At 42.8% G+C, this 15,243-nt stretch overlaps 1 protein-coding gene across 1 annotated transcript in view; it reads right to left on the bottom strand.

Annotated features, from left to right (window-relative positions):
• Positions 1 to 442: 442 nt before the first annotated feature.
• Positions 443 to 15,243, bottom strand: part of CTTNBP2NL (CTTNBP2 N-terminal like) — a 238,603-nt gene continuing 223,802 nt past the window's right edge. Inside the window, exon 5 of the mRNA XM_086923348.1 lies at positions 443 to 3,938. Within this exon, the coding sequence (XP_086779474.1) occupies positions 2,466 to 3,938 (1,473 nt within the window). The 3' untranslated portion in view covers positions 443 to 2,465. The remainder of the gene's footprint in view (positions 3,939 to 15,243) is intronic.

Genomic DNA, 15,243 nt, shown 5'->3' on the forward strand with positions numbered 1-15,243 from the left:
GTCACCAAATGTTGGCTAATCCCAGAAGGTGAATAAATGTATAGCAAAGCAATGGCTGAAGTGAACTGGCAAAAAGCTCTCTCTATGTATTTGTATTATTAAGTATCCATTTCAAGAAATAGGACCGACAGTTAAAGCGGTCTCTGCAAGTTTTAAAAATGACTATTAAACATATTTTGGGGGTAAAATATCGTAGGAAGACAGAGTTAAGAAAAAAAGAAAAGAATTAGCAACACTGCCTCCTGGCCACTTTTGTACATTTATATTGGTCACTAAAACTGTTTATTCCTGGACCATTTCGTATCCACAACATGATCAAGAACTGGCATTATGCGTTTTGGCTGTATTTGAGCTTCTTAAATATGAAAGTTGCATATGTACGGTAAAATAGAAACCATATCTGTATTTTACTGTAATTAAAAATAACATACAGCAATGGGTGTTTCGGCTGCCTGCATTGTGCCACGGTTTAATAGACTGCATACCCATGAATAGAAGTAGAAAAGGTAACAAATAACAAAGGACTATAACCTTTGAGTAACATCCTTTTATTTCTCTTTTGGTTTGTTTTCAATCCCAAATCAAATTAAACATTATACAATTTAAAAGTCTGATCATATTCAGGGAAGGGTGTGTATATTTTTTTCAATCATATGTTTACTAGCCACACAATCTTTCAAATAAGGATGCAACATTTGCCCAAACGTGAAAATTGGCTTATTGAGAAAGCTGCTTACGACTTTGAGCCTGAGTCATCATGAAAGTTTCAGCAGTGGCTTTCTCCAGCAGCTTTTTTTTTTTAAAGAAAATTAAATACTCTACAATAACAAAATAACTGCCAACGTTATGACACTCAGAAGACGTAAAATAAAAAAATGTCTAGCCTTCATGAACAATCCTTACAAAGATTACCCAAAGATGTAATTCTAATACAGGTCATCAGACACTGCATGTGAGGACGTTTTGCAGAAATCCATTCTGGTCTGACAGCTTTGATACCATCTCTTGGGTAAAAAAAAAAAGCGTTTGAGGGTTCTACTGTAGAATGGCGCCCTACTGTAGTGGTAATGTGCCAATAAAGAGCTGTTACTGGGTAATTCGCTGCATATGTGGCAAAAGAGCATATACCTGTAGGCAAGGTAACTGGATAACTTGGTAAACCAGATTTGCACCTTCTGACTCTTTTAACCTATTGAAAAGTGTTAAGTGCAGACATGGTTTGCTTTTAGTCAGCTGTATGGTTTAGCTAAAGGAAAATGTCATTAAGATTTCCTGTACACTCAATGATAATTAGCATACTATTTTCATGATTACCATGTCATAACAGAGTAGTAACAAAATAATGAAACATACACAAGTTGATACAAAAAACACGTAGTAACACAAGGCTTAGCACTCAGGACTCCAAATCATGTATTACATTCACACATACTAAGTCATTTGAGTTTTATTCTCTCTGTGTGCACTTAAAATATGTAGATATTCCTGCATATAAAACAATACTTATAAGAAGAGACATTCACCAGTGTTAAAACAGTATAGTGCTTAACATTATGAGCTTAGGAAAAGGACAGTAAACATGTGAGCCATTCAATGTTATTTAGTTTTTCAGAAAACCACATTATTATTGCAGAATTAGTTCAGGCACTTAGTGTACGTATGATTAACCGGAACGAAGATTGCACAAATTACTTATATAGGATTACACATTCGCTTTCTGTTCTAGAGTCTCTAATACACTCACAGGCAAAAGCCACGGTTTCAACCTCTGTTTTGAATAAGGTGACTTCGCATCTTTCTTTCTTAAAGCAAGTCGGAAAATGCTATATTTAACAAATATCCATGTACATCTCCATTTGTGGGTGTGGTATGTGTACATCTCTTTTAGAGACAACATTTTTTTTAATGGCAAACTTTCAGAGAACAGCTAATATGTGTTTCCTGTACCAAGCATAACGTAAAAGGATAGACATTCCCAAGTTTTAGGTTGGCCACAAGCTTTGGGCGCTTAGTGTGATATTTCCCTCTCTTGAAATTAAAAAAATAATGTTAAAATAATTGATTACATCGCTCATTCAGTTAACGTTTTGAATAGATTTCAAACCACTTATGGCAATTGAAAAAAGGTCAGTTCTTTCGATATTCCTTTGGATTATAATATCATTTGCAATTCAGTACACACGATCTATTCGACATAAAATGCATTCCTGGCCTTTGGGATAAGAACATTCATCACTGTTTAGTGCTATATACTCATCCCACAAAAAATGGCAGTTCAGAATATTTTATATGGTAAGAACTCTAGAAAACGTAAACAACGTTTATAATAATTTCTTCTAATATTAAAATAAATAACATATCTGACTATTTTAAATCGTATTTGATCACTTGAAATCATTACCTTCCTTTCACTATGTAGGACTCAATGGTATGGAATGTGTACAGCTACCTTTTTTGGTCAATAGCTAGCTGCTATTAGGCAGGATGTCTTCAATTTCTTTTCCATTGGCTATTACTACATTGTGAGTGCAACCATTGCTAGACATGTCCATTGTGGCCCCCAAAGAAGACAACTGAGGGGGTGTTTTGGAAAGAGGGACTGGAGAGGCTGGAGACTGAGCCAATCCAGGTTTCTTTGGAGGAATTGGTGGGGGAATTCCTCGTTCCACTCTCGGTATTGTTGGAGATTTAATCCCAGGAGACAAAGGACTCAATGGGCAGGACACCTTAACAGGACTAAATGAATGGTTCAATTCATTTCTCTGGGTTGTTGAATTGGCAAGATTTCGGTAGTCTGTGCCAAAGGGAGAACTGTTGGGGGCAGCTGGTTTTGATGGTACTTGACTTGTAAATCTGGAGAGCACCTGAGTGACGGTATTTCGTGCCATTTGTTTGGCAGCAGAATTATCCCCCATTATTGGAGATAGATCCCTTGGAGGTGGGCTTTGCAGTCCAGTAGCCTGTATATCTTGTTCGGATTGAGACTGGAATTTATGCCGGGCAGCATGGAAACGCTGGTTGATGCCAACTTGGTACGAGGACTGGTAACCTGGGCTACTAGCTGATGTACCAATCAAACGTCTGCTAAGCACTGGTGAAGAGCATGGAGAGGAAGTTAAAGATGAGGCAGCTGTACTGCTTGGAGACAGTGATATCCCACTAGAAGGAAGCTGAGAAGACATATGAATAGGAGACTCCATTCTGACAGGAGAATTTCCATTTTCAGAGATGACATCATGAACAGAACCAACATGTTTCTCACTCTGGTGTTCTACATGTAAATGGAGCATTTCATTGCTTGTTTGCATTCCCAGGTTGTGATGGCCATTTGTCTTGGCATACGAGTTGGTGGGCATGGGTGGATTGGACAATGTAATATGATCAACTCTGTCGATACCACTTGAAATGTTTTTTTCATTTTGGATATGCTCGGTCTGGCAAAACACAGACACCATTTGAGGATATTCAGTTTCAACGCCAGTGGATACAAGGGTGGAGTTTTGGTTTAGCTGCTTTATGTTACCAGTGGCTTTTTCTGATGCCTCCAGGTCCTCCAGAACCTTCTTTAAGCGTGCAATCTCTTCATTTAGTGACTTTGTCCTTTTCTCTTCTCTGTTCAGCTTCGCTTTCAGTTGCTCTCGCTCAATGTCAAATTCCGAAAGCTGTTTCTCTACTTGAGCCTCCATCTGAAGACCACGCTTTTTTTCTGTGGCAAGTTCCTCTTCCAACTTAGTCACTTGAGTTTTCTCCTTCTCCAGTTTCAAGCTGATGTCTTCCACTCGCTGGACCTCTTCTGCTGCTTTGCTGGTTGCTTTTTTGCACTCTGCCATGAGCATTGACGACAGTTGTTTATGACGAGATTTCTCCTCCTCTAGTTGTGTAGCCAGCTTCTTTTGTTCTTTTTCTAACTTTTTCACTTGCGATTTTTCAAAATCCAACTGGAAACACAAAAACAGATTTTTAAAAGAACGCCATTTTAGTGTATATGTTCACAAAAGACAAATTGGCACGATTCATGCGTTTGCCTTAAAGGAATGAGGGGCAGGCCCCAACACTTTGTACTTGAAATAAACTAGTGGCATCAGCAGCTTTCCAAGGCCCATTCGATGAGCTAGAATTATTATTTTGAATTAATTTGAAAAACAAAATGACAGGTTTTATGTAACATATTTATAAAAAAAACTGGAACATCCTGAAACACTTACGTTTAAAGTTCGGGCTGAAGGGAAATCTCCAGAAGAATGCGAGACTATAAGCCAAACTGGTTATTACTCCCCCCTTAGCAATCAGAAGTCACAATCATGGCTAATGAACTAGGTCAATAGGCCATCACAAAAAACCTAAACTGTTATGATTGTCCTGTTTTAAATTCTCCCAATCTTGCAAATGCGTTCTTTACGGGCGACCTTTCAAATAAAGATTTCTAAACGTGTTCTTATATTGAACTTGAGTAAATACAATTTTGCTGGGAATCTTATCTGCAGGATTTGTTTTGGACCTACGATTCTCTGAGTAATTCACCACATATTACAGAAAGAGGACCCTTTGGCTCTTGTTACATTAGCAAATCCGGCCACATACATTTCTATTTACTCTTTAACAAAACGGTAGCCAAGGGCAGAGGGAAGTATCACCAATCCCACTGCTGCTACCAGCCAAGAAGGAAGGACACCGGGTAGTCTACAAAGGATGGAAGAGTTTGACAGAATTCAACCACATCTTGGGATGAGTAGGGGAGATTGGCAAGTGTCCTCTGCAAACTTCTCCCAAATATGTTTAAATGCTTGTCTAGTACTGCAGGCTTCATTATAGTGATATCATATTTGAAGGTGGGGTGAGATCGGCTGAAGTATTTAATATTAACCATAAAAGACTGGCCATGCTAAGCTCAATCATACTGGTGATTCACACCTGTGGAAGAGTTGGGTGATGAGTAATAGTGACCATTTGATGAGAGCCCCACTATACCATTAGTACTATGGGACTTTGGCTGAGTCACTCTCTCACACGCCACACACTCCGCCTTCTGTTTCCCCAACACACACTAGTAAGGAGAAGCCTCTTACAATTTAAACGAGCATTAGAAGACCCTACCTGTGGACTTGCATAAATGCTCCAATCTTGTACGCTTTAGGAAACTCCTGAAAACGGCATTATTCATTGTGTAATTTATCTGCACATGGTCATCTGACTTTCCCGCAATGATAACGCATAAATACCCCTTAGGGGGTGATTCCTGTGCTTTATAAATTTTATACATATATTAGCAAAGCCAATAGATCTTGTCCATGCAGGAGCAATTGGCTTGCCAATATGTTTTAGCCATGTTTTACAAAATCTTGGCTGCTGTTCAGCATGGCTAAAAGTTAGTGGCGTAAGGTAGAGGGGCATGGAGTACAGTGTCCTAAAGCAGTGTTGTGGAGTTTAGTTAGTGTTATGGAGTGACATAGAGAGTCATGGAGTGGTGTAGAGTAGAGTTGAGTAGAGAAGAGTGAAGTGAAGTGGAGTGTAATGGAGTGGTGTAGACTGCAGGGGCATACATTGTTGTGGAGGGAGTAGAGTGGTGTAGAGTGGAAGGGTGTAGAGTGGAGTGTGGTAGAGAGAAGAGGTATAGAATGTTGTGGAGTGGTTTAAAGCAGAGTGGAGTTGCATAACGCAGAGTGAAGTGGCATAGAGTGGAGTGCTGTAGAGTAGAGTGGCATAGAGCGGAGTAGATTGTCATTGAGTGGAGTAGTGCAGTAGAGTGGAACGCCAGAGTGGAGTAGAATGTTGTAGAGTGGAGTGGCATAGAGTGTCAGAGTGGCTTGGATTAGATTGGAGTAGTGTGTCATAGAATACAATGGAGTAAAGTGGCATAAAGGGAGCTGCTTAGAGCATCATAGAGTGGAGTTGTCGTAGAGAGATGTCGCGTAGAAGGCATTGGCTTAGAGGCAAGTGGTGTAGAATGCTTTGGAAGAGTGCATTGTTGCAGAGTGGCGTAGTGTGCAGTGTGGATTCCAGTGGCAATTAGGGTGGCATGAAGTGATGCAGAGTGCAGTGATGAAGATTGTAGCGGGGTACAGTGTAGTGGTATAGAGTGCAGTGGTGCAGAGTAGCATAGAGTTCAGTCACAGATAGTGCAGCCTTGCAGAGTAGAGGGTCTTAGAGTGCAGTGGCAGAGGGTTCAGTGGTGTAGAGAAGAGTGCTGCAGAGTACAGGGCTGCAGCGGTGTATAATACTGTGGGGCGGAGTAGAACAGAGTGGTGTAGATTGCAGTGACAGAGCACAATGATGTTGAGTGGTGTAGTGTGCAGTGACAGAGTACAGTGTTGCAGGGTAGAGTATAGTGGCGTAGAGTGCGGAGTAGACTAGTGTGGTGTAGAGTGGATGGCATAGAGTACACTGGTGTAGAGCGAGTGGCGCAGCGTAGAGTAGATTGTTTTAGAGCAGAGTGAATTGATGCAGATGGGAGTGGCACAGGGTAGAGTGGAGTGCCAGAGAGTAGTGAGGTAGAGTGGAGTGGTGCAGAGTAAGGTGTAGTGGTGTGGAGTGGTGCAGAGTAAGGTGGAGTGGTGTGGAGTGGTGCAGAGTAAGGTGGAGTGATGTAGAGTGGATTGCTGCATAGTAGAGTGCATTGGCATAGAGTAGAGTGGTGCAGAGTAGAGATCTAAAGTGAAATGGTGCATAGTAGAGCGGTGTAAAGTGAAATGGTGTAGAGTGCAGTGGTGCACAGTATATGAGAATGGTGTAGAGTGCAGTGACATAGTGTGCGGTAGAGTGGTGCAGTGGCATAGAGGGCTGACGCACAGAGTAGAGTAGAGAGCAGTGGCGCAGAGTGGCATATAACTCAGCACATACAGTGCAGTGGTATAGAGAATAGTGGCATACACTGCAATGGGGTAGAGACTACTGGTTTTTAGTAAAGAGGCATAGAGTGCATTGGTGTAGAATGGAGTGGCATAGAGTGCAGTAGTGCAGAGTGGAACAGTGTGGCACACAGTACATTGGCATAGAGTAGATTGTTTCAGAGTAGGGTAAAGCGGCGTAGAGTGCCGTGAAGTGCAGTGGTGCAGAGTTGATTAGAGTGGCTTAAAGTGTGGGCAAAGAGAGCAGTGGTATAGAGAGGAGAGGTGTAGACCCATACAGTGCACTTGTGTTGAGTGCAAAAGAGTGGCATAGAGTACAGTGTTGCAGAAGGGTGAGGCATAGAGTGGACAGGTGTAGGGTAGAGTGAAGTGGTGTAGAGTGGAGTGATGCAGAGTAGAGTGGCATAGCGGGTAGTAGCATAGAGTGTATTAGCATGGATTGGAGTAGAGAGGGGAAGAATAGAGTGCAATGGTGTGGATGCAGTGACAGAGTTGAGTTGGGTAGGGTTCAGTGGCAGAGAGTGCAGTGGTGTGTAGTAGAGTGGTGTAGAGTATTTGCGTAGAGTGCACTGATGAAAAGTACAGCGGTGCAGAGTAGTGTGGCGTAGAGTGCAGGGACTTCATGTACAATGGTGCAGATAGCAGTGGTGTAGAGAATGATGGTGCGGAGAAAATTGGGGTGGAGTGCACTGTGGTAAAGTGATTTGGTTTTGCATAAAGTGGTGTAGAGTGCGTTGTTTTAGAGCAGAGTGGTACAGAGTAAAGTGGTACAGAATAGAGTATAGTGGCGCAGAGTGGGGAGGCGTGGAGTGGTGTAGTTTTGAGTGGAGAGGTGCAGATGGTGCAGAGGAGATTGTTTCAGAGTAGAGTGAAGTGGCGTATAGTGGTGCAGTGAAGAGTGGAGTGTGGAGAGGTGCAGATGGCAGAGTATATTGTTTCAAAGTAGAGTGAAGTGGTGTACAGTGGAATAGTGCACGGGAGAGCAGTGGTGCGGGGTAGAGTGCAGTGGCATAGAGTGTACTGACGTAAAGTGGAATGGTACAGAGTGGAGTGCATTGGCGTAGAATGGAGTGGTGTAGAGCGAAGTGGTAAAGAGTAGGGAGGCATGGAGTGGCACAGAGTGGAGCAGAGCGGCGTGGAGAGGCGTACAGTGGAGTAGCGTGGAGTGGAGTACAATGGTGCATAGTAGAGAAGGGTAGAGTGCATTGGACTACAGAGCAGTGACGCAGTGTGGAGTGGCACAAAGTGGAGTGATTCAGTGTGGAGTGGCGCAGTGTGGAGTGGTGCAGAGTAGAGTGGAATAGGGTAAAGTAGAGTATGCATGTTGTGGCATCGCCCTGCCATTACAGACAACACATCTTCAATTGAAATGACCATTACATTTGCAAATTAATACAGTTTTACTGATAAACATATTCTGTGCGCAAACGATAACGTGTGGAGATGCCAACACCTAGTGCATTGATTTGTTTTGACCGTATTAAATATGTGTTCCACCACACTTCAGAATTACCAGAATTTCCCCCAGTAGCCAGGATGATTGTCACGAAAATCCTCTCAGTTAGTCATGCTCGACATGCACAGCAAATGTGACAAGATAAGAACAAGGTTTAAAGGGATGTTTACAGAAAAGGAGCACTCACAAGGATACTGTAAATAAGGTTTGGGCAACGAAAGGGAGAAACTGAAGCTAGATAGCCTAAAATAAATAAAACCAGAAAATAGAAGGCAAGAAAGGAATATGCTACTTACCAGTATGCATCTGTTCTTGGCATAGAGGGCTGCAGAGTGGTACATTATGAATAGATCGCCATCTGGTGTTGGGCTCGGATGATTGCACTTGTTTTTCTCTTGGAGAAGTCTTTTGTCGTCACAAGACTGGTGACTCCTCCTTTGGGTGCTAGTGCGCATGGGCATCGGCTCCATCCTTAGATTGTTTTGCCATAGTAGGGTTAGATGGAGTAGTATGATAGAATACAGATAGAAATGCCCATGTAAGTGTATCTAAATAAGATAGTGTTGGAACAGACACAGGTTTCCGGGGAGGCTGGGAGGACATATACCACTCTGCAGCCCTCTATGCCAAGAACAGATGCATACTGGTAAGTAGCATATTCCGTTCGAGGCATATGGGCTGCAGATGGTACATTATGAATAGACTATGCAGCATTTATCTCCCTAGCGGTGGTCACCCGTGTCTGTTGCAACAGTCTAAAATAAAGTCTTTAGTACAGCTTGTCCCACTCTAGCCTGTTGTGTTGCCTGCACATCTACACAGTAGTGTTTTGTGAAGGTATGCGTTGTAACCCAGGTAGCTGCTTTGCATATGTCATCTAGGGGAATGTTCCCCAAAAATGCCATAGATGCTCCTAGTTTACGTGTAGAGTGAGCTCTAGGAGGAACAGTTAATGTCCTCTTTGCTTTTAAGTAGCATATTTGTATACATTTTACAATCCACCTGGCAATGCCTGCTTTAGAGATAGGATTGCCCTTATGTGTAGGAGAAAACGCTACAAATAGTTGTTTTGTCTTTCTGAAAGTTTGTGTACTTTCTATGTAGTACAATATTGCCCTTCTGACATCTAATGTATGTAGGGCTCTTTCTGCTACCGTCTGTGGTTTTGGAAAGAAGACTGGTAGTTCCACTGGCTGATTGATGTGGAATGCTGAAATTACTTTAGGCAAGAATTTTGGGTTTGTTCTAAGAACCACTTTATTTTGGTGTAACTGTAGAAATGGTTCTAGTATCGTAAATGCTTGCAATTCACTTACTCTTCTGAGTGAAGTAATAGCTATAAGAAAGGCCACCTTCCATGTGAGGAATTGTATTTCACACCTATGCATAGGTTCGAAAGGTGGTCCCATTAGTCTGGTAAGTACTATGTTGAGATTCCAGACTGGGGCAGGCGGTAGTCTTGGTGGAATGACTCTTTTGAGGCCTTCCATGAAAGCTTTTATTGCTGGTACTTTAAACAGGGAAAGATGTTGTCTGTTTTGTAGGTACGCCGCTATAGCTGCAAGATGTACTCTAATAGAGGTGTAGGCGAGGTTACATTGCTGTAAGTGTAGTAAATAGCAAATAATCTGTTTAGTGGATGCGTCCAGAGGGTTGATGTTGTTACTGTTACAGTATACAGCAAACCTTTTCCACTTTGCTGCATAGCATGCTCTGGTGGTAGGACGTCTTGCTTGCTTAATGATTTCCATACAGTTTGGAGGTAAATCTAAGTATCCAAATTCTATGACCTCAGGAGCCAGATCGCTAGGTTCGTTGTTTGGGATCTAGGTGCATTATTTCTCCATGGTTCTGTGTAAGGTGCATGGGTAATAATCTCAGCTTTTGATGTGGCACCTGTGAGAGTTGCAGTAGCGTGGTGAACCACGGCTGTCTTGCCCACGTGGGTGCTACTAGTATCATTGTCATTGAATGTTGTTGCAGTTTCCGAACCACTAATGGAATTAGTGGGAGAGGGGGAAAAGCGTAAGCAAATTTGTTGGACCAATTGATCCATTGCGCATTGCCCTGGGACAGGTGGTGTGGGTACCTGAATGCGAAGTTTTGGCATTTTGCATTCTGATGAGTGGCAAACAGATCTATCTCTGGTTGTCCCCATCTTTGGAAGAATGGCTGCAGTATTTGGTTGTGCAGTTCCCATTCGTGTATCTGTTCTGACTCTCTGCTTAGGATGTCTGCTATCTGATTTTGAACTCCTGGTAGGTGTTCGGCTAACAGATAGATCTTTTGAGGAATGGCCCATCTCCAAATGTCCTGTGCTAGTCTGGATAGTTGGAGAGAGTGCGTCCCCCCCTGTTTTTGAATATAATACATTGCAGTCATGTTGTCTGTTCTGATCAGGACTGCTTTGTTGAGGATTTGCATTTGGAAAGCTTTTAGTGCTAGAAACACTGCTAGTAGTTCCAGATAAATGATGTGCAGCTTTTTTTGCTGTACACTCCATTTTCCCTGTACTGTATATTTCTCCATATGCGCTCCCCATCCGGTGAGCGATGCATCCGCTGTTAGTATCACTTGTGGAATCGGTTCTAGGAACGACCGTCCCTTGGAAATGTTTGTTGTGTTCCACCACTTCAGAGAGCGATGTGTGCGGTCGGTCGTCTACCAACACCAGATCTGTAATCTGACCTTGAGCCTGATTTCACTGTGTCGCTAGACACTCTTGCAGTGGACGCATTTGTAGTCTGGCATATGGTATAAGCAGTATGCAGGAGGACATCATCCCTAACAGCTGCATGAACACTCGAGCGGTTAGTGAGTGTTGTGGTTGAAATTTTTGGATCAACGTGATCATTGTTTGGATCCTGATTGGATTGGGGTATACTTTGGCTTTTTCTGTGTCTATAGTAGCCCCTAGGTATTGTTGAATCTTGTTTGGTTGTAGGGGGGATTTTGTGTAGTTCACCGTAAACGCTAGCTGGTGCAGCAATTGAATGGTCTTTTGTGTGTTTTGAAGACATTCTTCCTGTGACTTGGCTTTTATTAGCCAATCGTCCAGGTAAGGGAAGACGTGTATTTCTTGTCTTCTTAGGTGTGCTGCAACTACTGCTAGGCATTTTGTGAACACCCTTGGTGCTGTTGTGACCCCAAATGGAAGGACTATGAACTGATAATGTTGTCCTTCTACTACAAACCTGAGGTATTTTCTGTGGGCTTTGTGAATTGGGATGTGAAAGTACGCGTCTTTTAGATCCAGTGTAGAAAGAAAGTCCCCTTTCTTTAGTAAAGGAAGTACTTGTTGGAGCGTGACCATGTGGAAGTGTTCTGAGTTTATGTTTGTATTGAGAGGCCAGAGGTCTAAGATTGGTCTTAGAGACCCTTCTTTTTTGGGGATTAGGAAGTATAGAGAGTATACTCCTGTTCCTTGTTGATGTTTTGGAACCTTCTCTATGGCATGCTTTTGTAGCAGTGATAGTACTTCTTGTTTTAACAATGTTAGATGATCTTGACTCATTGGACGCTGTCTGGGGGGGATGTTTGGTGGGGTAGCTGTGAGTTCCAGGCAATAACCATGTTGGATAATTTGTCTCACCCACCTGTCTGATGTGATGTTTTCCCAGACAGGTAGGAATTGTGATAAACGTCCCCAAACCGGTGTTATATGGTCTGGGGGGAGTTGTATTAAGTCACTGTTTTGGGGTTGGGGAGTTGCGGAGGTTATTATTTCCGCGACCTCTACCCTTGTTGTTGTTACCTCTGTAACTGTCTCTTGAATTACCTCTGGGTGATGTTGGTGTAAAAGAGGTAGGTTGTTGGCTTGTGCCTGTTTTTTTGACCCCCTATAGGTGGACCTACGAAAGGAACCCCTTTGAATTGGCTGTTGTAATGCTCTCATTGATTTAGCCGTTTGTGTCTTTTTTCATCTTTTCTAAAGTCTCATCTGTACCTGAGCCGAAAAGTGTTTTTTGATCAAAAAGTTGGTTCAATAAAGTTGTTTGTACTTCTTGTTTGAAACCTGAGACCCTAAGCCATGCATGTCTTCTTAGCATGATACTGGTGATGATGGATCTTGCTGCAGTGTCTGCTGCGTCTAGCGCGCACATAATGGAAGTGTTGGTTATTATCCTCCCTTCCTGTATAAGCTGGTCTGCCCTTTTTTGATGTTCCTTAGGGAGATATGTGATGAGTTTTTCTAACTCATCATAATGTGCTCTATCATAGCGTTCAAGTAGCGCTTGTGTATTAGCTATGCGCCAGCTGTTTGCTGCTTGGGATGCTACCCTTTTGCCTGATGCATCTATTAGCTTGGACTCCTTATCAGGAGGAGGAGCTTCCCCTGTAGATAATGAATTTGCTCTTTTACGAGCGTTTGTAACTACAAGCGAGTCCAGAGGTACTTGTTCTTTGATAAATATTGGGTCCTTTGGGGCTGCCCTATATTTTTTTATCAATTCTTGGGTTTAACACCCTAGCCCTCACAGAGTCTTTGAATATGTCTGCTGTGTGACTAAGAAGACCCTTTAGCATAGGTAGTGTGCCTGATGTTCTTTGTGCAGCAGGTAGCATTTCTAAAAGGAAATCCTCTATTTGAGATTCTGTATGTAAATCTACCTTATGGTATTTAGCTGCCCTATTAATCAACTGCACAAAACCTGTATTATCATCAGGTGGTGAAGGTTTTGAGGGGTATAATTCTGGGTCGTTATCATCGTCTGACCCTGCATCATAATTTTCCCAAGGGTCTTCCTCATCTGGGATAGTGTCGTTATCTCCATGAGGTTCTCCCTCCCCTGTATCACTGTCTACATCTGTTTGAGGTGTAGATGGTCTTGGTGTAGAAGGTGGAGGAATAGCTGGCCTAGTGTGAGGAATAGGAGAAGTCTCTAGGCTGAGGAGAAAGGGGAGGAGTTGTATTTGTCCCCATTGTTCTCTTTTTACGAGGAAGAGCTTTGTCATCTAGTTCATTCTTCCTCTTTTTCGGTGATTTTGTCACCACTTTGCCAGTTTGCGGATCCATAAACAAAGTCTTTTGTTTTGGATCTGTCTGATGCTCCTGTGTCGGTACCGAAGTATTTGGTTCCGAAAGGTGCCTTTGCTTCTGACCGTCAATGTTCTGTGTTTTCGGCACCGAGAATTTGCTTGATTCCGATTTTTTCGGTGTGGAGTAAGTCTTCGACGTCGAAGCATGTTTCGGTTTCGACATGGAATGTTTCGATGCCGAGCTTTCCTTGGTATGGAGCTTCGGTGTCGACCGTTTCTTGGATCCGACATGGTGGGAGGCCGAGAGTTTCTGTTTCTGTTTCGTTGCCGGGCCCGAAGGCGGGGCGTTGGAAACTTTTTTCGGTGGTCTGACCGGGCTCGAGGGCGGGGTCGGTACCACACGGGGTCGTTTTTTTGGTAAAGGGACATCGTCACTCACGGTTTGTTGAACGTCGATTTCTTCGACATCAGACTCGTCCCCTTCGGACCCCGACTCGTCTTCATGTTCCTCTTTTTCTTCTTCGAGGTGCTGGTCCTCGAACAGCTCCGGGATTGCCTCCGACTGCATTCTTGAAACCTCGTGTCTTCGGGCTAGACTGTTTCTAATCGTCGACTTGGAGGAGAATGCTGCGCAGGCTTCGCAGTCCCTGGATTCGTGTTTAGGTGATAGGCAGAGATTGCACACCTCGTGTAGGTCCTTGTGTGGGAACTTAGCACCACACATGGGACATTTCTTAAATGGAGTCCTTTCCATGGACTCCGGGCTGGACTACGTCGAGAAAGGCCTCCCGGTCTCGTCGACGTAGAAGAAAGAGTTAATTGTTGGAGTCGAAACGCGTCAGAATGGAAATGAAATCGCGTTCGATAACAATACCGTCGAATTGGAAAGGGAATACGCGCCGAAATATCAGTTCTTCTCGAAGTCGATCCGGAGCGCTTCGATTCTCATCCGAACCAGATGGCGAAAAAAAACAATCTAAGGATGGAGCCGATGCCCATGCGCACTAGCACCCAAAGGAGGAGTCACCAGTCTCGTGACGACAAAAGACTTCTCCAAGAGAAAAACAAGTGCAATCATCCGAGCCCAATACCAGATGGCGATCTATTCATAATGTACCATCTGCAGCCTATATGCCTCGAACATGTGAGTTACAAACCACATTGCCAATGGTCAGCAACGGGTGGAATGTATTTCCAAGGAAGCTTTTTGAATGTCCCCAAGAAGTCGTTAGCAAACTAGACAGCTGTGTAGGCTTCAAACTAAAAGGCAACATTGTGATAGTCCAGGTCCTGTAAAAATCTGGCAAACAGAAATAAACAAGGAACATGGCAAATTGGCCTTTGGATTTTCCAGCCTGGCAAACATGAAGCAGACTTTAAGTAAGCCTGTGGTGATATTTTTGCAATTTAATTGAGAATATATGTCCTTTAGATAGCTTGCAGTAAAGGGATAATATGCTTTTCTCAAGAGGATTTATCTTGTCTGTGGTGAACAGACTACTGCTCAGTTAACTATTGGGATATGGACATGTTAGTAGAGGCAACTAATCACAAGCAAGTAAACCAAACCAAAGGACCACAATAACCTCTTGCACTTCACCAGTTTTCATCCGCTATCTTTAAAAAAACATCTACCATTCTCACAATTGTTATGAATCAAAAGGATTTCATCATCAGATGAATTATACACAGAAAGTATGGCAACTACTGTTAAGAAATTTCAACAACGTGCTACCCTGATAACATACAAGAGGCGGTAAACAAGATACTAAAGGAGAAACGTAATGACTTGCTTTTGACCACAATAATCGAAAAGGATGAACGAAGAATGGTATTCGTATCCGAATTCTCAACTAGAAGTTTCAGAATAAAAAAATCCATAATCAAACATTGGTCCATGTTGACACTTGAATAGGACTTCAAAGGAATCTTTTCACAACAACCTAGAATCGCATACATACG

Source organism: Lissotriton vulgaris, chromosome 5, assembly GCF_964263255.1.
Source record: "Lissotriton vulgaris chromosome 5, aLisVul1.2, whole genome shotgun sequence".
NCBI classification, from domain to species: Eukaryota; Metazoa; Chordata; class Amphibia; order Caudata; family Salamandridae; genus Lissotriton; species Lissotriton vulgaris.